This window comes from Ursus maritimus, unplaced genomic scaffold, assembly GCF_017311325.1.
Source record: "Ursus maritimus isolate PB19 unplaced genomic scaffold, ASM1731132v1 scaffold_33, whole genome shotgun sequence".
Lineage (NCBI taxonomy): Eukaryota > Metazoa > Chordata > Mammalia > Carnivora > Ursidae > Ursus > Ursus maritimus.
The window spans coordinates 19,727,584-19,752,111 of NW_024425897.1; the positions used below are offsets into that span (position 1 = coordinate 19,727,584).

General features: G+C 52.4%; 1 protein-coding gene across 5 annotated transcripts; it reads right to left on the minus strand.

Annotated features, from left to right (window-relative positions):
- Nucleotides 1–803: 803 nt before the first annotated feature.
- On the minus strand, nt 804–22,774 carry SDSL (serine dehydratase like). Of its 5 annotated transcripts, none has more exons than XM_008688926.2 (11): nt 22,708–22,774; nt 19,177–19,248; nt 18,629–18,822; nt 18,354–18,393; nt 17,569–17,660; nt 16,807–16,895; nt 15,882–16,109; nt 12,027–12,151; nt 9,818–9,876; nt 8,491–8,632; nt 804–1,677 (listed from the first exon to the last, which is right to left on the minus strand). In XM_008688926.2, exons 3-11 carry the CDS (start codon nt 18,800–18,802, stop codon nt 1,568–1,570), a joined length of 1,059 nt encoding a protein of 352 aa, XP_008687148.1. In that variant the 5' UTR covers nt 18,803–18,822; nt 19,177–19,248; nt 22,708–22,774; the 3' UTR covers nt 804–1,567. The 5 variants fall into 5 exon arrangements, with proteins under 5 accessions (XP_008687148.1, XP_008687145.1, XP_040475830.1 ...); XM_008688923.2 differs by having other exon boundaries at nt 17,521–17,660; XM_040619896.1 differs by having other exon boundaries at nt 17,521–17,660; nt 19,173–19,248.
- Nucleotides 22,775–24,528: the final 1,754 nt, after the last annotated feature.

Below are 24,528 nucleotides of genomic sequence, written 5' to 3' on the forward strand. Positions count from 1 at the left end.
ATGTGTCTGGCACGTAGTAGGAGGTCGAGGCTTAATCAAGAATAATTTGGCAATCTGTCTAAAAAGAAATGCACTGTCCACAATTGGAGGATGAACAAGATGTGGTACGTCCATTCAGTGGGATGTTATTACCCAGCCATAAAAAAGGAATGAAGGACTGACACCTGCTAAGACACAGGGGAACCTCAAAAACACGACGCTGAGGGAAAGAAGCGAGGCACAAGAAAACCACGTATTCCGGCTCCCTGCTCATTGGGGAGCCTGCTTCTCTCACCGCGCCCCGCCCCCCTTGTGCACGAGTGCGCACGCGCACGCATGCACGCTCTCTCTCTCTCTCTAGATAAAAATACTTCAAAAAAAAAAGAAAGAAAACCACATATTGTCTGGTCTTATCTATACAAAATGTCCAGAACAGGCACATCCATAGACACAGAAATCTGATCGCTGGTTGCCACAGGCTAGGGGGTGGGGGATGGGGGGTGGCTGCTTACTGGGCACGAGTTTCCTTTGGGGACACGGAAACGTCTTGCTGGCTCGAGAAGGTGGTCGCACCTCGTTATGAATGCGCTAAACACCTCTGAATTGTTCACCTTCATGCGACTAATTTTATGTTGTGTTTCACCTTATTTTTTAAAAATGAGAGAAAAAAAAAGAAATGCAATTTGATTATGTTTGGGACCTACAGGACACCCAAACCTAACTAAAAAATCCATCCCTGCTGCTGCACGAAGAAGCTTTGGAGCCTCTGCTGGAGCTGGTGGGGGGGGGGCTCCTCCTGGCGGACCCTGCTAGAGGGAGTTTGCTTCAAGCACTTTTTTGGGGGGGAGGGGTCCCTGAAATAAGATCGACATCTTTGTGTGGTTCTGCCAGACCATTATTTAATCAAGGCAGAGTGTCCCTGCAGCGAGGGACAGGGACCTCTGGGGGAATGGGCATTTTCACGAAGCCCGATACACAGCAGGAGGTCACACTTGGGGTTCTTTCTCCGCTCCTCTGTCTGGGGGCCAGTCTCTGTTGGGTGCTGGTGTGTCTTACACGCTCGTCTCACGCTTGTTTATCAGATGCACTACAGGCAGGCTGGGAGACGTGGCACACAGAAGCCAGCGACCACGTAAAGGGATCGTTTTGTTTCTCCTTTTATTTATCGCTATGTTTATTACCTAATTCTGAGAAGTGATACCGTTTCTCCACTTAGAGTGGTGATAACATTTTCTTTCTAAAAGGCATTTAAGGTTTCAAGAAACGTACGAACTGGGTAACAGTAAAGATGACGCATGGAGTCACACAATCCGAGGTGGCAGCAGGAGTTCGGGGACCACGTTTCAGGAACGTGCGTGCTCCAGCAGAGCTGGCCGCGATCTGGCCCACTCCAGGTCACCAGAGACTTCTCTGTGGTCAACGCGCAGCCCCAGGGGATTCTCCCCCTGACGAGGTGACTCATCCCCTCTGGGCCTCAGCCTCCTCATCAGAAAAATGGACCAAAGACCCTGTGGCCAAGTTGTACAGACAGACACCTGCCTGACTTCTTGAACTTTCTCTCCGTTCATTCATTCCTTCATTCCTTCCGTTAGCACATATCTGCTGAATGCCTAGTATGTGTGGGCATTCTTCTGGGCTCTGGGTTACCGATGTGAATACAATAGGCTCCATTCCAGTCCTCATGGAGCTGATACTTCACTGGGAGGGACAAGAGCCAAGAGAGAAGAAGCATCATTTCAAATAGCAGTAGGAGGAGAAGGCGGTGAGATCAAGAGGCCCTGGGTGCTGGGAGGGGCATCTGGCCAGGCCAGGGTGGGGCAAGAGGGGTACTCGCCTTGGGTGCAAAATTTAAGTGGCGGGGTGGGAGAGATGCTCACCCAAAACTCAGTTATCGAGGTAAATTGTGTTTTCATATAATATTTTGAAAAATCACAATTAATGCAAAATAGCCCATAATGAGCAAAATGGCAACCTGTCCAGTCAAGACAGGATCTGACAGGCCTGGGATTCAGTGAGGTAAGACACGCAAGGCCAAGTGAGACCCTATCTTCATTTAAAATGTCACTATTTTCTTCATCACAATTTTCTTTTGCATTAATTTTAATTGAAAAAATCTTTTATTACAATATAATTTATCTTGATTTCTGAGTTTGGGGCATCCCTCACTCTTTGCTCCCCAGGTGAGTGCCTTGCTTGCCTCAACCTAGACTCAGCCCTGCGAGGCAAGGCTGTGAGCCAGGAGGGCCCCTCTGAGGTAAGGCCTGCATGAGGAGAAGTGCCCACTTAGCTGAGATCTGGGGGAAGAGTGTGATAGACAAAGGGAACAGCACTGATGATGGCCCTGAGGCAGGATCAAGCTTGGTGAATTCTAGGAAGAGAAGGAGGCTGGTCTGGTTGTAGTTTGGGGAGGGAGGGGAGGAGGGGCCTGGAAAAGGCAGTTGTTGGGGTCTGAAAGGTCAGCAGAGGTCAGATGATATAGGGTTCTGTAGGCCAAAGTGAGGGGTGGACCCTTTATTCTGAATACAGAGGGGACATGGGATAATGTAAGCAGGGTGAGGGCTGGGAGCAAAGATCTGCCTTTGGCTTGTTCAAGACTCCAAACAGATCAGGGGGCAGGGGGCAGCCTCAAAACTGGTCAGGGGGCCCAGTGGGGTCTTTTATTCCTTGTTTTGCAAGAGGGGAAACTGAGGCTCAGAGAGGTGAATTCTCCTGCTCAGGTCCCCCCTAGTAAGAAGCAGAGGCAGAGTTTGAACCTAGGTCTTTAAATACCCAGCCTGGCCCTCTCTCTGCTCACCTCACCAGCTCAGAAGAAGCGGCTGCGTCACATAACGTCAGAGGAGCCTCCGCTTCCCTGTCTGTAATGTGGGACGGATTAGAGCTCCCACTTCCCAGGCTTGACCAGTCAAGGAAAGTGCTCGGCCCCGCTCAGGCCAAGCACTGATACGTTTTACCTTAAAGGGAAAATCAAAGGCCCTTTCCCACCCACTTCTCTCCCCGCTGCTTCTGCCCTCAATGGAGAAACTTTGGTATTTGTTCTTCAAACATTTATTTTATTCTTTGGGTTGGTTTTTTTCTTTTTTCTTTTTTTTTGGGGGGGGAGGAGGTGGGAGGGAAGAGGAAGGATTGGTGAAGGTAATCAGTTTTCGGACTTAAGATAAAAAATCGCAGCAAAGGGTCGACTTGACTCTTTATAATTAATGGGGCGGCTTGTAATAGGATTCTCCTGCCTGTGGCGCTCCCAGGAAACACCTTTTTACATAAGATATTGCCCACGCCGGAGTGGCAGCCAGGTGATTTATGGGGTTCCTTGCTCCAGAAAACCTCTCCTGGGGTTGCCCGGCCAGTGGAATTTATCAGGGAGTTTGGAAGCAATGAGAGAAACCAGCCCGTGACATTTTTGGTGGAGTTTAAAAAGCACAAACACTGGGGAAGGGAGAGGCCAAGGGGTCGGGGAGAGGGGCGGGAGAGTCTGTTTAGGGTGGCTCAGAGTCCGAGCTGGGGATTCTTGGCACCCAACTTCTGGAGGGAGGGCTCGAGCTGGGGATTCTTGGCACCTGACTTCTGGAGGGAGCGCTCGGAGTCGGAGGGCAGTAGGAGTGAACAGAGGGAGAGGAGGGCTGGGGGGGGGGGTCTGGCCTCAGCCTGATCCCACCCACCACCCCTGGGATCCCTGCTCCAGGGATGGCACCACCAAGCTGCCCCCCCCCAAGCTTGCAAGGGGGTCTGCCTTTTCTATCCCTCCATCTGTGGGTCATCGGCTATGGGCTACCCCAGGAGGGCAGGACCTCTCATGCGTCTCTGGACACAGGGACTCCCATTGGCTATTCTCTGGAGACAGGTGGAAGCAGCTATGGGCTGTTAGCAGCCACACACCCAGCAGCTGGGGGGGCCCACCTGATAAAGGGGTTTGAGTCAGGGGGAAGGGCACCCATAGAATCCACTGCAGAGACAGAGGTGTCTCTGGACAGGAGATGGAACTCAAAGCTGGGGACAGGGCTGAGGGATGCAGGCGGGGGGATGTGGTCTCATGCTCTACTGTCCCAGGGCTCTCCCTCATGCTCAGAGTAAAAACCACAGTCCTAACCCACAGCCTGCAAGATGCTCCATGATCCAATGTCCTGTTCCCTTCCCTACACACATACACTCTTAACCTTTCTGTCTTTTCCCATCTTCTGCCATTCTCTCCCTTACCCACTCCCCTGCAGCCATGTTAGCATCCTCACATGTCCCTACCTCAGGACCTTTGCATGGGCTGTTCCCTCTGCTCTTCCCTCACATGTCCCACATGGCTTGTTCTTTCATTTCCTTCAGACGTCAGCTCAGATTTCACCTTTTCTAAGAGGCCTACTTGGCCCATCCTACCTCAACCTACCAATAGATTAAGAGACCCAAGAGACCCATTTCACAGCCAAATGCAATGTGAACCCTTTGGACCCTGATTCCAACAAACCAACAAGACATTTTCAAGACAATCTGGGAAAAGCTGAATACAGCCTGAGTAGTAGATAACATTAAGGAGTTATTTGTTAATTGTGATTGATGCGGTCATGGTGTGATGCTTACATTAAAAAAATTTTTTCCTGATCTGTTAGGGACCATACTGACGTACTGTATGAGTGAAACTACATAATACCTGGGATTGCTTTGGCATACTCCAACAAAATAAAATAGCCCCCCACCTCTTCCAGGCGTTCTGTCTCCCTTTATCCTGCCCCATCCTTCCTCACAGCATCTATCAGCACCTGACATGTCATATTTTTATTTGGGGATTTGTTATTGTCTGTCTCTCTCCATTAGAATGTAAGCCCGCTGAGGCCAGGGCTTTTGCTGTATTCCCAGCACCTACAAAAGTGTCCAACACAAAGTAGGTGCTTGATAAATATTTGCTAAATGAATTACTGAATGAATTACTGAATGAATGAATGAATGAATGAATGAATGAATGAATGAATCCACTAGCTCTTCTTCCCACATCCTCCCTCCTTTGGATCTCCCTTCTCAGCTATCTTCCCAGATGGTCACCAACCCTGGGGGTCCCCTCACCACCAAATGAATCACCAGGTTGGGTCGATTCCACTTTCTCGATATTTCTCCAAACTCATCACCTCTTCTCCAAAGCAAACCACATGGTCAGACCAGATGGTCAAAGCCTCCAGGGTCTTGCCCAGCATCACCCAGCCAAGCAGAGGTGAGTCTGGAGCTGGGCATCTTCCCATCTAACCCCGGAGCAGACAGACTTCAGTCCAGTCAGGGCCCCTCCTACCCCCTCATCCACGGCCACTCAGTTACCCATCCCTTCATTCCTCATCCTAGTGAAGACTGCTAATTGCCCTTTGATCCCAGTTCTCCCCTGAGCTTCAGTTGGGTAAGTGCCTCCTGGGCTACAGACTACATTTCCCATATTCCTTTGCAGCTAGGTGAGCCATGTGATCTAGTCCAGGCCAGTGGGCTGTGAATGGATGCAAAGTGTGCCACATTCTGGTGATGGCCTTACAAAAGAAACTTCTTGCCCTCTATTTTCTCCCACTGCAGCCTTGGTTATTATGGACCAATTTAGACCACGTGGATGAAGATGGTATTTTCAGGGATGGTGGAACAACAGGAGAGAAAGAACCTGGGTCCCCGTAAAACCCAGTGGAACAGAGCTGCCTACCTTCTCGCATCTAGTGCTGTAGAATGGGGTCTTTTCATTATAGCAGCTTAATCTGTATGCTTACACATTTATTCTGTATGCCAAAGACTTCCTGCCATCCCTCAATATTCATTTATTCTTCTTTTCCTGTGAGAGAATCTCTGGTTTTAGCTGAGCATATGGCTGCCTGTTATAAAGACTACATTTCCCAGCGTCCCTTGCAGCTAGCTATGGCATGGGACTACATTCTGACCAATGGGCTATAAGCAGAAATAGTGTTATTAATTATAGGGAGTGTCCTTAAAGAAAAGAAAGGTGCCTTTCTTCACCCTTTCCTCCTTCCTGCTGCCTGGAATGAGGGTATGATGGCTGGCCCCCAGCATCCATCTGGGACTATGAAGTGACCATGGGAATGGAATCCATTCACAGCTGTGCAATGAAAAGCAAAAGAGCTTGGGTCTTTGACGCCACTGAGATACGACACCAGCCCTAGGCTACCTAACTGCAGGCTTTTAAGTAAAAGAGAAATAAAGGTCTATTTTGGTATAAGCCACTTATTTTGCCTTTTCTGAATTACAAAGCTGAACCTAATCCTGATAAACTCACATGCCTTCATTTGTTCTGAAACAAACCAGCGACACAAAATAATGGAACTGGGTGTGCAGGTCTGGGATGGCTCCTCCGTACCCCTCTGCATGGGACGCCCCATGAAAGCTCTGGAGGAGCTGGACACAAAAATTAGGAATAAGTGGGCTCTACATCCTCGTGAGAACAAGGAGCCCTACCAGGCCACCGCAATGAGGCTTGGGCCCTTGCCCCAGGTGTCCTGGAGCGAGTAGCTGCCCCTCTCTAAGGCTCATCCACTCCCTCGCCATCAGCTAACAGTCCTGCCAGGCCTCCCAGGAAAGGGGAGCATGAGGCTCTGAGTCAGAGAGATGCTGGCCCCAGGCCCCAAGGGTGCACGGAAAATTAGGCAACTGTACTCTTAGGGCTGATGGCATCTCTGGCTTCCACCAGCCCCAACCGCCACTCACACCAGCTACATCCAAAAGAGGCTCCTACCCACTGATTTAAAACAGCCTCCCAGCTTCATAAGACACCGCCCCCCCAATGTCATTAATATCACGTTGGGTTATGCTTCGCTCTCCCTGTAAAGATAAGCAGCATGAACCCTTGTGCCTGCGAGCAAGAGTGAAAAGTGCACCCCAAGACAGGCAGAGAATGAAAAACAAACCTCCCGAGTTGGCCTTATTTTTGCCGAGGGCCAACCCCAGATCGGGCTCAAACCTACGCAGCTCAAAGCAAGTGAGCGCAATTCAGGAGACCTGTAGAAACTGTGGGCCATCGGTCAGGGTCCTTCCCTTCCCGAGAGACAGAAGTCATGGGCTGAAGCATAAAGGAAAATGTACTGGCTTGCATAAATGAACGGTCCATGGGTGCCTCCCAGTTCCCTCTTGAAGTCCTGACAGACAGTCTAATTGGACACCTTGGCTCCTAGGTCTACCCCTGAACCAGTCACTGTGGCCAGGAGAGATACAACCCTCACACTGGCTCAAGCTGGCGCCACGTGCTCCTCCTCCCGATTCAGAGCAGTCACTTTCTTGCAGGACTTGTCAGAGACTTTATATGAATATGTGGGCAAAGAGAGCCTATGGTGTTTCCTAAATTGCTTTGAATCTGAGCTAAATAATCGGGAGATCTATTATACCGGGCCCATGATCAGATGTGCTCAAGCAGTGGCTGCCTCCTTTCGACAGAGCATAAGCGCTCCATTTGCTCCAGTCCCCACCATTCCCTAATGTCTAGCTCCTTGCCTGCCTCACTGTAGACACTGAAGTTTGATATGTGGCTAGTGACAAGATGATAAGTCCCAAATGCAAAAATGTGAAGCTCTACATACCTGGAGGAAAATCAAAGAGCCCTCACTTCATGACAACATTCCCCCCTAAATACAAGAGTGTGCACTCTCCCACAGGCACACACACGGACACAAACACGTGTGCATGCAAGGTCACGAGCATGCACGTGCCTACACAACCACACAAAGATGACCTGGGACACCAAGCCTCAGCCTCAGCCATCATGTCCCCAACGAGAGGGTCAGACCCTGCTCTGCAGGGACCGGGCCCCGTGTCCTACCCTGTACAGTCTCTTGCCAAGGCTGGGAAAGGGGGAGCAACAGTGGTATGACCCTGGGCCCCCTCCTCACACCCTGCCTTGTCTGGATTCCCAGGCTTGAGGCCGGAATAAAGGACCAGATGGAGGAGAGGCCTCGGGAGGCAGGGGGCTGGAGTCAGCCCGGTGAGGGGACAGAAGAAACCACAGGGAGCCCAAGGGGTCCTCTGCCCCAGGACAGGAGCCCCAGCAGGGAGACCGGAGAGGCTGGGCACGTCCGGGGCAGGTACACACATACCTGGTGGCCCAGGCTGCCGTGCTCTCAGCACAGCCCTGGGCAAACACAGAGGAGCTCCTGCTCCCGGGACCCTCCTCCAGGCTCCCCGTTCCCCCCATGGAGCGGTGTGAGAGGGCAGAGATGGGAAGTGAGGGTCCCTGTGCCTGTCACCCAGCCTGCGACACCGGGCACGGCATCCACGCGCGGCATTCACAGCCTCAGCTTCGACCACCCGTGTCCCCGCCCTCTCCCTGCGCCTCCGCTCTGCCCGTGGCATTCCTGGGGGGTCAACCAGGAAGGGCTACAGTAAGGTCACTGACAGGTGTTATCTCAATGGGGTCAACAGGCCCCTCGCTTCTTATCTCTGGCTTGCTGAGACCAGGAGGGCAGCAAACAGCAGCTGACAAGTCTCCCAGGAGTGCGGCCAAGGGCAGAGGCCCAACTGGGAGACAGAGCACCTGGTACTGAGGTGAGCTCTGCCACTCACCTGGAGGAGTACAGGGTGGGGGAAGATCATCTCTGGCTGAAGCAATCCTGTGGGGCTTCTGGGAAGAGGCTGCCCTCCCAATGGGCTTTGAAGAATGTGTAGGATTTAGAAGCACGGAGGGCTTGGCAGGCGGGAGCCACAGCTGAAGCAAAGGAAAGGAGTAGTGAGAACAGTAGCAGTTCCATGCACGCGCCTCAGGGGTTCACACATCGGGGCTCCGGTCCTGTTGTAAGACCTGGAGGAAGCGCTCAACTTTTCTGTGCCTCAGTTTCCTCATTTGCAAAAATGAACGTAATAGTATGGACCATGTGGGTAATTGTGGGGCTTAAATGAAATGACTGCTAAGGCCTATTTGCACACAGTAGCTTACTCAAGACGGGAATACGTTCTGGCTCCTCCCCACCGCTCTGTGCTGGGAGGAGTGCTCGGAGATACTGAGAACCAGCATTGGTTGAAATATGCCAGGTCCATAGCAAGAATCCACAAAGCACCCATCTTACAGATTAGAACACTGAGGCTCTGAAGCAGAGCATTGCTTGCTCAAGGCTAGTGAGCAGGAACAGCGTCAGGCTCGGTTCTGGCTGAGTCTACCGTTGGGGCTCTCTGCGCCCCCTCTATTCTGGGGAGCTCACACTGTAGGATTCCAAGGAAATATGGCTGGGCCCGGTGGCTTCGGGAGAGGCAATGCTGACAATCAAGGGCAGTGTCTGGGGCCGAAAAGAGAATGGGACAGAGACAGAGGGAGCTCACTGTCACTCTCAAATTCTCCCCTTGAGGGAGGGAGGGAGGAGGCGCCCCGCAGGGGGATCACCCTGGGGAGAGGAAAGGAGGTGGGAAGCCACAAGTGGGCCTCCTCCAGCACAGAGCAGACTGAGGCCCAGAGAAGGGAGGGCACTGGCCCACGCACACACAGCCTGCAGGAGGCAGGAAAGGGGGCCCAGCAGGAGGCCTCACTACCCACCAGGGGCTGTGATGCCTGGTGGACCCCACATTCTCTAGCCTTGTTTCCAGAAGGGCAGTGAGGGTTGGATAGGGCTCCCTGATGCCAAGATCTTGTGGGCCCCAGCCATCTGTGGGACCTCAGCAGCCCCCAACTGGGCTGAGAGCCCCAGAGGGGCAGGGCCAAGGGAAGCTGGAGGGGCTGGGCTGGGCCTTCCCTGCCCAGAGCCAGGCTGACCCATCAGAGACACTTTGCTGCCCCCTGGTGGCTCCAACAGATTCTAATTTCCCCTCCGCTTCCTAAGAGATGCTTCCCAACCGGGAGAGGTGCCCAATTCCAGGACCAGCACCCACCCTCCTTGGGACCCACCAGTGTGTCCATACCAACCTGGAGGTCCCGCTTCCTTCCCCAGGGTCCCATCACCACCAACCGGCACACAAAGAAGGCTGAGGTCCAAGAAATACAGAGTCATATTGAAAATCACAGGGTTTGAGCCTGGCTGGGACACGTGCCCACTAGGACTTTAAGGGGGTTTGGTCACCGTCCTGTGCCTCAGTTTCCCCATCTTTAGAACAGGGATGATATAATGGTTTCTTTTTTTTTTTTTTTTTAAAGATTTTATTTATTTATTTGACAGAGAGAGAGACAGCCAGCGAGAGAGGGAACACAAGCAGGGGGAGCGAGAGAGGAAGAAGCAGGCTCATAGCGGAGGAGCCTGATGTGGGGCTCGATCCCAGAATGCCGGGATCACACCCTGAGCCGAAGGCAGACGCTCAACCGCTGTGCCACCCAGGCGCCCCAATGGTTTCTGCTTCATAGTACCTCTGTGATCATTAAAGAAGACAACGAGTAGAAAGTTTCTAGAGGAGTTTCTGGCACATACAGAGCACTTGATAAAGCCTGGTGACATTGTCCTTGCCCCCCCAGCCCGAGCACAGCTGCACAGAATGCCCCCCTCTCCTCCTGGGCAGGTCCGCCAGGCGAGGGAAGCCCTGTCAGGAGTTCAGCATGACCTGTAAGACAGCGGGACTGCTTTAGAGACCCAAGGTTTGAATCCTTGGCTTTATTGCCCAAGCTATGTGATGCAGCGTCCCTTCACCGCAGAGCCAGCCTCAAGGTTGCTGTGCGCCTTCTACGAGCTCATGGACCCAGAAAGACCAGACCAGGTGGAGTTACAAACTCAACTCAGAGTGTTTAATGGCCAGGGCTGCAGGGGAGCCAAGGGAAGCAATTCAGGAGGGCTTCCTGCAGGAGGCAGCTGGCACAGAAGCACGGGCAGCTTCCACGGCCACCCATGAGCACAAGGAGAGAGCTTCAGGCAGCTACAGTGGTGTCCATCCCGGACGAGGAGCCCTCAGCTCTGACCCAGCTGGGCTTTCAGAGCCTGCAGCCCCCCACTATCGACGCTGTTGCCTCCACACACAATGACCACGACCGAGGCCGGGGAGGGGCGCAGGCGGCCCTCGGCCTGGAGTCTCCCCAGGAGGCCTGAGTAGATGACAGCCAAAGCGGCCCCGCAGGCAGGCTCCACCAACATGCGCTCGTCATCTGCCCGGAGCAGGGGAACGGGGTGGATGAGAAGAGAGAAAGGGAGGAAGAAGCACTTAGCGCTCCGCAGCTCTGGGTGCTGCAAACCCACGAAGCCAGCCAGAGAGCTAGCCAGCCGGCTCACAATCCATCATCCGTCTGACCCTCTCTCCATCCATCAATCTGACCATCCATCCCTCCATCCATCCACCTTTCATCTATCTATCCATCCATCCATTCCTCTATCCATCATTTGACTGTCTGTCTGTCCATCCATCAGTGTATCCATCAATCAGCATATCCATCTATCCATCCATCCATTCATCCATCATCCCCTATCCATCATTTGACTGTCTGTCTGTCCATCCATTAGTGTATCCATCAATCAATGTATCCATCCATCCATCCGTCCGTCCATCCATCCATCCATGCATTCATCCATCCATCCCCTATCCATCATTTGACTGTCTGTCCATCCATCAATGTGTCCATTAATCAATGTGTCCATCCATCCATCCATCCGTTATCTACCTTTCCACTCACTCATACATTCACCCATTCATTCAACAAATATTTATTGAGCACCCACTCCCTGCCAGGCCCTATGCTACAAAGGCCCTGGGGTCACAGCAGTAACGAGGACACACCAGGCCTCACGCTCACGGGGTTTACATCTAGCGCTGTAGATGAATGAGAACCAGGCAGCTGTGAACAGTGGACCTGGTGCATGGGAAGTCTCCAACCCAGGCGGGATGAGGGTGGAAGATCAGAGGAGGCGACCTGGAGGAGGTGCCATGAGGACCGAGTAGCCCCGAGTCACATGACATCGACAGGGAGCCGGGAGGGGTGGCCAGCGGGAAGAAGAGCACGTACAAATGTCCGGAGGCTAGAGAGAGCGCCACCCTCCCACCCCCCCACCCCACCCCCCGCTCAGCATGCACTTGGCGCATAATTGCTGTGCACCCAGCCCTGCCATAGGCACTGAGCATACAGTCGAGAGAGAGCACCCAGAGACCCAGGATCTTCATAGGTTCCTGCGCCTGGGGAAGGGGGGGCAAGGCTCCCTCACCCAGGAACTGCTGCACGGCGCTCACAGCTTGGACGTCTTCCACCACCTCGGAGATGATCTCCAGCTCCTGCGTGCACGCCAGGGCCCTCGCGGCCACGGTCTTGGCACCCAGGCTCTTGGCCACGCTGCAGGAGAGGACAGGCAGGGCAGGGAGTGCGGGGTGTGGGGCAGAGCTGGTGAATCCTCGGGCCTCCGCCCCTTATGGACCCAGCCCTCCAAGCCCCAGGGCCCCCTCCCGCCCTGCGATGGGCTGGGGCTCAGCGTGGCAAGAACCCAGCGCAACACTGGCTCAGGGGAGGTGCCCCCAAATGGGGTGTCCCATTTGGTGTCCCAACAAATGTGCACCACGCTCTCCAACTCTATAACCGTGATGGTGGCCTCCCTTGCACAGACCCCAGAAAGCCAAGCATGGAAACAGATTTGTTTGCATCTTGTTCATTAATAATTATTTATCGTGTCTATACGATACCTTCTACTGACTATCTACCAGGTGATAGATGCATGTGTTTTCTGTTTTAATTCTCGTAATCCCCCTTCGAGTTAGAAATTTATGAGCTCCATTTTACAAGTGAGGAAACTGAGAGGCTCAGGGAGGTTAAGGAATTAGCTCAAGGACACACAGCAAGTCAGTAGCAGAAAGTGGATTCAAATCCAGGCAGTCTGGCTCCAGGGTCCATGCTGTTCTATCTCTGTGCTTGGGATCGCCCACCTACTGGTACCTTCCTGAGCTGGGCCGTGTTTCAGGCCCGGGAGAGCCTTTGGAGAGCCCATCAGAACTGGCTCTGAGCCCCGAGGGGCCCAGTGTGCAGACTCGGGAGCCAGGCTGCTTGGTGTCAAACCTGGGCCCCGCACTAGGAGTGGGACTTCGTGAAGGTCACTGCCCCTCCCCAAGCCTCAGCTTCCTTGGTCTGAAAAATGGAGGTAACGCCAGTCCCTGGTTCCTGAGATTGTGATGGGGGTGGAGTTAAAACGTTCCAAGTGCCTGGAAGAGAGCCTGGTATGTAGAAAGTTCTACAGAAGGGTTGGTGGTGGCTATTACCATCGCTGTTACTAAGACCAAAGGCAATGCCAGCAGCCAGAGAGAAACAGACTCATAACTACAGACGAGCTCATTAATGGTTGTCAGAGGGGAGGGGGCTGGTGGGGCTGGCCGAAGCAGGTGAAGAGGATGAAGAGGTATAAACGTTCAGTTATAAAATTAATAAGCCACGGGGATGAGAAGTCCAGCACAGGGAATAGTTCATAATATGGTCATGGCTTTGTGTGGTGACCGGTGGCGACTCCACGTATGGGGTGAGCACAGCCAGAATGTATGGGATTCCAAGATCACTGTGCGGTACGCCTGAAATGAATGATATTATGGGTCAACTATAAACTTCAATTATAAATACATAAATAAGAACAAAGTCTGGGAGGGAAAACAGAATGAAGTAGATAAGTAGAGGGAGACCATTGGGAGGGGACCCTCCCTGAGAGGGGGTTGTGGGGCCAGTCTCTCTGGGGTGAGAGATCCCAGCTGAAAGGAGGGAAGGGGAGTGGGGAGAACGTTGCAGGCAGAGGAAAGAGCATGCACAGAGGTTGGTGGTAGGAAAGAGCGTGACCCGCCCAAGGGGCTGGTAGACCGGCCAGTGGGTCTGAGAGAAGTCTGGATCTGGGCCCGAGAGCAGGGGGAAGGCATCGACGGGTGTAAGCAGGGGGTAAAGAGTCCCGTAGGTTGGTGGCAGAGGAAGGACGCACTGCCCTGGCGGTAGACAAAGGACTCAACACAGCAAGGACACTCAGCAGTGCCACTCGTAGGGACGCAGCCCAGAGACACATTCATCCACACGCAGATGCCCACACAAGTGTTTGTAGCGGCTCGACTCGTCATAGCCCAAAACACAAACAGCCCAAACGTCCAGCCACTGAGGGATGGATAAACACGATGGCCCGGGGATGGAGGAGGACTGTGACAGCCATCCGGGGGAGCACTAATGCCCTGGGGTGGGGACAAGGGCAGGACAGGGGCTGGAGTCCAGAGGGAGAGTGGACAGAACTCAGCAAGGTGACGGCCGGGTGGGTCCCGTCAGAGCACCCAGATGGATAGCGGTGTCATTTACAAAAACGGCAGGTCCATGGACTTTACTTAGTGCTCCGCCGCGCCAGGCTCTGGAAGGTGCTAGGGACTTAGAGCTGAATAGCCAGTCCCCGTCCTCAAGGCCCTCCTTCCCAACTAGGGGCCCAGACCAGCCCATCCACGAGCTCCTTCACAGCTGAAGAGTGACACAGAGTGTCTTCGGGGTCTTTAGAGACGGGAGGCAACTGCCCAGCTGAGCCTTGGAGGACTTCGTCCATGTCAGAGGGACTGGTATTTCAGGGGGGAAGGGACAGGAAAGGTTCAGAAGTTAGAGGCACAAGTAATTTTCTGGGAAAGGCGGTGCAGAGACGCTGGAGGGAGGGTGGCATCAGAAAGCAGTAGAGATGGTACCAGAAAGACATTAAAAAGATTCCTGTGTCCAGATAGAATTCTCCTTGAAGCAAGGACTGTTTCTCTAACTGGCCAGCCAGAACCTTGTACACAATAGGTGCTTAATAAAGATGACTTAACAGCCTGTCCTGATTTTAGCCACCTTTCTGTCATACACCACGATATCCTAAGTTCCAGCACCTAATGGGTGTTTAATAAAATATGGGCAGCGCTGATATCTTAGAGGGTTGAGTAGTGTCTCCCCCCACATTCACGACCATACAGAACCTCAGAATGTGCCCTGATTTGGAAATAGGGTCTTTGCAGTTGGAATTGGTTAAGATAAGGTCAGGCTGGATGAAGCCGGAACCTAAAGTCAATGACTAGTGCCCTTCCTAGAGGAGGACAGACACACAGAGAAAAGGTCTTATGAAGACAGAGGCAGAATGAGGTGGCTACGAGCCAAGGAACACTGAAGATTGTCAACCACCACCAGAAGCTGGAAGAGGCGAGGAAGGATGCTCCTGCCCTAGGGCCTTCAGAGGGGGTGGGGCCCTGCCAGCACCTTGATGTCACACTTGTAGCTTCCAGGGCTAGGACAGAATGCATTTCTGCTCTTTTAAGCCACCTAGTTCGTGGTCATCTCTATGGCAGCCCTAGGAAATGAACACAGCATCTGTGGGGATCCTAGTGCTGATGATGATGAAGGATATAAGATGAGGCAAGGTCTGGAGGCTGGCCACTCTCTATTAGTTAGTTAGTTGGTTCATAAGAACTTTTCCTCAGTTGAATTAAAATCAGTTACATAAAGCAACAAGGAGCCCTTGTTCATTCTTGTATCATTCTCTAATGATAATTGCAGAAGAAAATGAAACTATGTTCATGATATATAATATGAACTAGAAAAATAGAATTTAGGAAGGATACGATCCAAACTTTAAAAAATAGATATCAATTCATTCATTCTTTTCACAAACATCTGTTGAGCACCTATTCTGTGCCAGGCACATTTCACTTGTATGCATCTATGTGTGCACAGGGGAAAAAACAAAGCCTGGGAAAATGTAACCCTATTGTTCATCTTTGGATGGTGGAATTGAAGGTGCCGCTTTGTTTTCTGTTGCTTATCGCTTGCCTACATTTTCTAATTTACCTGCAACACACTTAAACTGCTTTTGTAATGATACGGACCAATGAAATCTGTTTCATTAATAAAACTTAAATGAATCCTATCAATCATCTACTTTTCTGACATTGCCTTTCGAGATCCACATTACTGTGGTTGAAGTCCTAGGGTGAAGTTGAGCCTCTTGGGTACCCCCTACCTCCAGTGGTTGGGACTGAGAGGCCCTAGGACAGCAACACCCCCACCCTCCAGCCCCCTACAAATGCCCCCAGCCCACACCTACCTAGTGATGTCTGGCAGCGTGACTAGCCTGCCCGCCTTGATGGCTGCATTGAAACAGTGTGCCCCTTGGGTCTCCACAGCGATGATGGGCACATGCTGCCAACCCACCTCTGCCAGGCCAGCCGACACCCCAGCCAGGAGACCTCCGCCCCCTACTGCCAGCACCAGGGCCCCTGGTGGGGTCCCCAGTGCTGCCTTCAGCTCTCGCACCAGGCTGGCATGGCCTTCCCTGGGGGAAGGAGAAAGCAGGGTGAGAAAGGCCCCCATTCCCAAAGACTGATGTATACACAACTGTCCTCATCTCCACCCCAATTCCCAACCACAGCAAGGGGAGCAGAGACCCTGTAACACTTAGCTCACTCAGCTTTCATCCATTCAATTTATTCACTCACTCATTCTTTCCCCTCCATCAACCTCCCAGCCATGTTCTCGTATTATCCCATTTAACCCCCTCCACAGCCTTGGAAAGAGGCAGCATTAGTGTGTGTGCTTAAGAGGGGACCAGCATATCACATGGCATCAGTTAAGTTTTGGGCCTGGGACCCGATGTCTTGGCCACTTACTAGCTGTGTGATGTTGGGCAAGTTCCTTGACCCCTCTGTGCCTGTGGAATGGACATAAAACACCCACCTCTAGGGCTCAGAGGAGGAGCCAATGGATTAAATGCATCCCAAAGTACACTCAATAAATAGGATTGATTACTGCCATTTCCATTGCACACATGCGGAAACTGAGGCACGGGGAGGAGAGATACTTTGTAGTCATACAACTCACAAGTGACAGAAGCAGGGTCTGAACCCCAATGTGCCTGGTTCCCAAGCCTGTTCTCCTCTCTAGGCCTCAGTTTCCCCTTCTGTCCAATAGAAGGATCCCAACTCAGTGAGGGTCTGAGCTCTGAGCTCCACGGGGGAGGGCAGCAAACTTACCAGATAAGGGGGTGGTCAAATGGAGGGACGTTCACCCACCCATCCCTCTTGGCCAACTCTTGCGCCTTCAGACTGGCCTCGTCCCAGACCTAAAGAGAAACCAAGGGCCTCAGGAGCCCCAGGAGTCGGACCGCTCTAGAGGTCAGAGCAGAGCCTGAGGTCTCCTGCATGGCCCCAGGGTCTGGCAGGCTGGGGAGAACCCCAAGGGTGAGACCAGAGTTGGGGTGGGCCCCGCAGCCTCCTGGGACAAAGGCGGAGGCTTCCGGGTGGATAAACAAGATGAAACAGCGATATCCCTGGTGGTGGGCACCTTTCATTATTGCGGTGGTCTCAGAATGAGAAATGATGCCACCATCATCTTTCTTTTTACTTTTCGTCTCATCAGATGGCAAACATTTTTAAATGAATAATTCCAAGTGTTAGGGAGGCTATAAAAAGATGGACACACTCCTGGTCCATCAGCTCCTGTTTCTCCTGGGTTCACGCAGGCGAAGTCTTCTCAGGGTAAGTGGAGGCAGGAGGTCCCAGGCCTGAATATACATCCTGCCTCACTCCCACCCCTCAGCTCAGCCATCCTAAGAGAAGACTGGGCTCCAGGCACAGTTCATCAGAAAGAGAAAGAAAAAAGCAGGGAGATCCCATCTCCTAGGGGTGAGGTGCGGGTAGAAGGGGAACAGCCCACTCCAGCTGGCTTCTCCTTCCTGGGGTCCTTACCTTTCCGGTCAGCTGAACCTCAGCCCCCTCCCCCTGCAGCCTCCTCACCACCTGCGGGGAGGTGCCCTCCGGGAGCACGATGGTGGCTGGGATACCCAGCTTCCGCGCGGCATAAGCAGCAGCAATGCCTGCGTTGCCCCCTGTGGAAGCAATAGAAGGGCGTGCAGTGGGCAGTGTTGTCTTAGCCAGTTAATACACTTTCCTCCGTCCCCCTCCATTTTCCTTTGTGGGTCACTCCTTCCCGGCATTCATACGCCCCACCTTTGAGTCCTCTTTCTGGTCCCAGAGGTGGATATGTGATCTAGATGGACTCAATCAGAGAACTCAAGCCCCTAACCCACGACTGGTTCAGGGATGAGTACATGATCCAAGCTGGGTGGAAAAGACCAATTATGGGTTGAGGAGAACCATCAAGAAGGGGGTGCTTCCTTTTTACTAGGCTGATAGGGTGATAGGAGGCAAGCCTAGAACTCCTGATGGCCATCTTGCTGCTAGGAAGTCTGTGTGAAAATAGAGCTAGTACAGAGAAAAGACAAGTCAAGGGAAGGAGAGCTCCTGGATCCAGCTGTACCTGAAAGCCCCTTATCCCAAGAATTTTCAGTTCTTGGGGCCTGTAGTTTAAACCTGAATGAACTGGGTTTTTGTCACTTCTACCCTGAGTCCTGAATTATGGGAAGAGGGCTGGGAGAGAACATATGAAGTGGCCATCTGACCATGACCTCGATGGGGCTGGACCTTTAAGAGGAACCTGATCCCTGGATATCTACTGCAGCTCCAACCAGCTCTTCCACCCCCCACCCCCACAGTCCTGAGGACCCAGCCCTGAGGGTCACCTGAGGAGCACACCAGGTGTCTGCATCCCTTCTTGGCCATCTGGGAAGAGAAGGAAGGGGGTTGGGGACTGAGCCAACCAGATGTCATAGAGCTTGTGTGGGACGGAGTTAGTCCCTCCCCAGCCCACCCCAACACGCCTCGCCCCTCATCCTGCCCCACCCATCTGTACAAGTCCACTTCTCCCCTCCTGCCCTCACCCCCAGGCAGCCGGCATCCATCCCCTTCCTCCTCTGTCCCGAACCATCTCACTTCTCCCCACCTGCCAACACCTCACCTCCTGGCAGAAATGCCCAATGCCCCGGATCTTGAAGGAGCCGGCTGGCTGCACATTCTCACACTTGAGGAAGACCGTCATGCCTGCCACCTGGGAAAGCGCCCAGCTCTCCAGCAGAGGCGTGACGGTGTGGAAGGGCTCAGCCCTAGCACAGCCTGTCAGAGAGCTCTCCATTCCAGCAACCACCGGGAGGCCTGCAGGAGAGCACGGAGGCCATAGCCCAGCAGCTCTTGCAAGAGTCCCATTCCCCAGGACACGGGAGGGGTAGATGGAGAGAAGCCTCAGCTGGGCTCCTTAGCCTTATCTGGCTACCAAGCTGTGAGACTCCAGGCAAGTATCTGCTCCTCCCCAGCCTCAGTTTCCCCATCTGGACAAAAAGGTTTGGACACGGGACCCTTTCATTCTGTAACTGTGGCTGCCCACAGGGCTGGGGGTACAGAAGGTGGCCAATACATTGTGATGAATGAATGGGCATGGGAGAATTCATTCATTCATTCTCCATTCATGCATGCATGCAAAAATAAAAAAGCCTTTTATTGAGCACCTACTATGTGCCCGGTGGTTCCAGGTTTTGGAGCGCACAGGTCAGAGGCAGCCCCTGCTTCGCCAGAGCTCACTTTCTAGTTGGGGAGAGAGAATCACACAATTTCAAACAGGGGCGACGGGGGCAGGAGGCAGTGTTTTAGCAAGAACGGCCAGAAATGGTCTCTCAAGAGAGAAAAACTTTTTAAGAACTTGTATTATGGAGAATTTAAACACAGCAAAATATCAAGAATTGTATGATGAACGCCTGGAGTAGCCCGTCACTCAGTTCACGCAAGTGCTCGTTGCCGGCCTTGTTCCAGCCACGCCTGCACACCCCCCCCCCGAACTATGAGGTTTTTTCCCTCCGTTATTCTTACTATTATATTTTCTCCCTATACTACTTCACCTGTAAACACTTCAGCACGGATCTCTAAAAGCAAAGAACTCTTTTAAACAATACAGTCACATGGTTTCACAACTGTATACATTTGTGCAAACTCACTGAATTCTTACTCAAAGTGGACTAATTTTTTTTGAGAGAGAGAGTGACAGCGAGCAGGGGGAGGGGCTGAGGGAGAGGAAGAGACAGAGACTCTTAAGCAGGGAGCCTCGAGCTCACCACCCTGAGATCATGACCTGAGCCGAAATCAAGAATCAGATGCTTGACCGACTGAGCCACCCAGGTGCCCCGGGCCAATTTTATTTTATGGAAATCATATCTCAATGGTGCTAATTTTTAAAAAAACATCATCACAATACCATTATCACATGTAAAGATATTAATAATCATCTCTCAATATCATCAAATATCTGGTAATTTCTCACCTTTCCAGTCGTCTCATTAAATGGGATAAATGGTTGGTTTTGTGGTCAGTGATTTGGGGTTTCTAACAGTTTGAATCAGGATGCAAATCGGATCTGTGAGTATTGGGTTGGCTGAGAGCGCTTTGAATTCTCTTTCCATCTGCAAGTTCTCCAAGGGGAATGTTCGAGATGAGAGACAGCAGGGAGCCCAGGGAAAAGCATNNCCTGCAGACGGAACAGCAGGTGGAAGCACCTTGAGGGAGAAATGAATTTGGGGTGTTGCTGGTGTGGGAAGGGATTGGATGCAGGAGGTGAGCAAGGAGAGGTGGGCAGGGACTTGGTGAACCTTCTAGCCCAAGGTGAGGAGCTGGGATGTTACTCTAATTCTACTTGCAGCGAGAAGCCATCGGGAGGTTTTAAGCAAAGGCACAGTTAGTAAAAGAACCCGTGGGAAAACACAAGAAACAGAAAGGGAGGAAATAAGAAGAGGGGAGAAATAGAGAGGTTTTTGTTTTTTTTAAAAAGATTTTATTTATTTATTCGACAGAGATAGAGACAGCCAGCGAGAGAGGGAACACAAGCAGGAGGAGTGGGAGAGGAAGAAGCAGGCTCATAGCGGAGGAGCCTGATGTGGGGCTCGATCCCATAACGGCAGGATCACGCCCTGAGCCAAAGGCAGACGCTTAACTGCTGTGCCACCCAGGCGCCCCAGAGAGAGTTTTTTTTAAGAAGCAAATGCAACCCCTCTTTTTTCTTTCAGGCAGAAAAGCATTGAGCCAAGCCCTGCAGTTCCACTTCTGGCCAGTAGGAGGAGCACTGCAGCCTCCCCCACCCTCCAGGGCCCAAGCTTCTTGCTCACCCTTACTTAGTCACAGCTATGCCCCCCTGTCCCCCGCTCCACCAGAGGGTTCCAGGTCTCCTGTCTCTGGATTTGGCCCCAGGGCCCTTGTTGGGATGGCCCTGGGATTCCCCAGGCTGGGCAGAGTCTGAGCCACCTCCACCCAGTTCCATCGGGGCACTGGGCATGGCACTAAGGGAGAGGGACTGGTGGGTCACCCAAACTCAGCATACCTCAGCCTGGGCCTCACCTCGGCTCTGGGCTTAGGGGTCAGTCAGAGACAAAAGTTAGCAACCAGCTCTGTATGCCTAGCTGTGACCCAAACAAGTGTCTCAACTTCTCTGTGCCACGTTCCCTTCTGCTCTACTCTGCCAGACATCAGGTGAGTCCTCTAGAGGCATCATCCCTCTGGGGCCTTCTAACCATGTGGCATGCTTACCCTTTCTCTCGCATGTCTATAGGATACCTGCGAGGTGCAGGCCCTGACCTAGGAACTGGGGATGCCATGGTGAGCAAGACAGACATCTCCTCTTGGAGCTGATGGGGAGATCAGCATTTGACAAGTAACTGTGTAGACAAACAAAATAATCAAAAATGATGAAAACTACTAAAGAAAGCACACATACAGGGAGCCTTAAAGAGAACAAGGACACCTACTGTGGATACAGAGGTCAGGAAAAGCCTTTTGCGGGAAATGGCCATTAAAACTGAGACCTGAAAAATGAGAATGAACTAACCACACAACAAAGTGGGAGAAGGGCCTGGGCATCACGGAATCACTGTGCGGACACAGTGAGGCCACATAGTGAAGGCATCAACTCCACACCTGGCATAAATAACAGCTAATAGTTGTGCGGGACCTACTGCCAGCCAGGGACCGTGCTAAGAACCTCATATGGCATCTCATATAACATTACGACAACCCGGAGATAGGTTCGCTTATTAGCTCCATTTTATAGACCATGAAACTGAGGCCCAGAGAGGTTAAGTAACCTGTCCAAGGTCACACAGCTGGAAATGGCACGGCCAGGATTCAAACTCAGGCAGTGCACTTTGGCATCTGTGCTCTTAGCACCGTGCAATACTTTCTCTACTAGGTGGTGATGATGGTGATGATGATGATGGTAATGATGGGGGGGGTGGTGGTGGTGGTGATGGTTAAAGGTGTGAGCATTTCATACTTAATTGCCAGTTGTCCTTAGGAGCCAAATGCTCCCAGCTCCGTCCCCAGGCTCCCCCAACGGCCCACAGGAGAACAGCAGGCTTGTCAAATGAACAGCCTTATCAAGCCCAGATGCCCATAAGGGCGCAGGCCTCCCAGACTAAGGTCTAGGGCCAAGGTGAGACCGTGGGCTGGGGACACATGGCTCCCACAGCATGTGGCCACCACTGAGGCTGAGGTGGGAGCCCTGGGCCCTCTCTGCTGTGGAGCGATACAGTGGGAAGCCTGGGGCTTCGGTTCAGGTCCCAGAAAACAATGACCGTGGCCACGTCACCTTTCCTCACTGGGCCTCACCCACTGCCTCTGTGAATTGGGCCCAAGTAAAGACTGTTTCTGCCGCCTTTTCCCTCAGGCTTTTCCAGAGGCCACCTGGCAACACTCCCAGCCAAATCCCTGATGCCAGGGCTGGGGAACCTTAGCTGGAATACCGCTCAGTCCCACCCCTCTGGCAAGTGGGACCTGCTCCCCAGCCATCAGTCCGTGGCACCCAGCCTTCTCCTCCAAGGCGGACTAGACCACAGAGCACCCTGAGTTAAATCAGTGTTCCTGGGAGGGTTTCGCACCCATATCTTCTCACTTTCTGTCCACTCAACCTGGACCTTGCCCCAGAACCTTCCGGACTACCCTACACTCACATTCACACATGCACACAAAGCCCCAGAGGCACCATTTGGGCCCCAGGCCCCTTACCTGCCTGTCGAACAGTCCCCAGACTCAGCTTGGCTCCAGCCTGCGGCCCACCAGCCTGCCCGCACCAGCTCTTCCCAGCTTCCCGCAACTTCCTGTGGCCTTGGCCCCTCCTCCCACGTTAAAGGGACAGCTCCCTCTGGAGGAAGAAAGGGACAAGATCAAGTTTCACGGCCTCCCTGTGCGCTGTCCATGGTCCCATTTGACAGATGAAGGTGCAGGCTCGGAGAGGGAGACTCACTTGGCCAAGGCCACCCAGCCACCGAGAGACACCCTGGACCACCTCTTCTGTGACACAGACATGACCAAATCTTCCTACTCCAAATCCAGGGCTTGCCCTGAGTGCCAAGCCTTGACCCCTGACCACTGTCTGGGTCAGCTTAGGTCAAAGGACAAAGACACAATTGTTACCTGCCACTTGAGAAGACATCATTTTTTTCTGAAGCACCTCCTCACTTCTGATATTTTACACCCAACAAAGGAAGCCAAACAATTATTTGTTACTCAAATGAATGCCTCTGACCGTTCCTTCGTTCAACAACTATTTATTGAACACTTACTCTTTGTCAAGCCCTGGGACTTTAGTCTCCAACAGTACAGCATGTCCCCTGTTCTCATGAAGTCCCGAGCAGCTGCAATCAGTGTTCTCGGATGTGGTCAGGCAGAGGTGGGGCAGGGTGGTGGACATCCAGAGCCTTGCCTGGCCCCACGGGGCTGGGAAAGCTTCTTGGAGGAAAGCAGGTCTGGGGCTGGAGATGTGGGCAAGGACCAGAGTCCGCAGGGATGTCTGTGCCATTCCAGAGTCTGGACCTTGCCCAGGAATGCTAGGGAGCCATAGAAGGCTGTAGGCAGAGGAATAACATGACCAGATTTACATTGTCACCATCTCACTGGGTGAAACTGAGCTAGTCACATCCATCTCTGAGCCTCAGTTTCCCTATATACAAAATGGGAGGTGAGCTCCAGGAAGCACCTGGCAGCCAAGATAGTCTTTGCCCTTCTAGGACTGTGCGGGACCTCCCCAGGGTTGATGATTAACTCCTGACTGCTTGGGGTCAAGTCGAGCTGCTTGGCCATGATTCTTGATGAGGACTCTAGCAGCTTCATAGCCATCCTCCCATTAAACATGGACTCATCCTTGTCAGGTGTCCTGTCCTGGACTGGGCCTTGGGGACAGACAGGTGGCAAAACCCAGTTCATACCCTGAGGTGGCCTCTGGACTAGAGGGGAGAGGAAGCCATCCGATTCAGTGACAATTTTACCACTCCCAGGAAGACAGAGAACAGAGGGTCCTCATAGGGCAGCTGGGTTGGGGTGGAATCAGGGAGGGCTTCCTGGAGGAGTGGGGCCTTAGCACACAGCTCAGACTTGGACAAGAAACATAACAGCTCTTGGGGCGCCTGGGTGGCACAGCGGTTGGGCACCTGCCTTCGGCTCAGGGCGTGATCCCGGCGTTGTGGGATCGAGCCCCACATCAGGCTCCTCCACTGTGAGCCTGCTTCTTCCTCTCCCACTCCCCCTGCTTGTGTTCCCTCTCTAGCTGGCTGTCTCTGTTAAATAAATAAATAAAATCTTTAAAAAAAAAAAAAAAGAAACATGACAGCTCTTGAACAACGTGGATTTGAACTATACAGGTCCATTTATATGTGGATTTTTTTACAGCACGGGACTGTAAATGTATTTTCTCTTTCTTACAATTTTCTTGATAATATTTTCTTTTCTCTAGCTTACTTTATTGTAAGAATTCAGTATAAAATACATATAGCCCACAAAATGCATGTTAATCTACTTTCTGTTATTGGTAAGATTTCTGGTCAACAACAG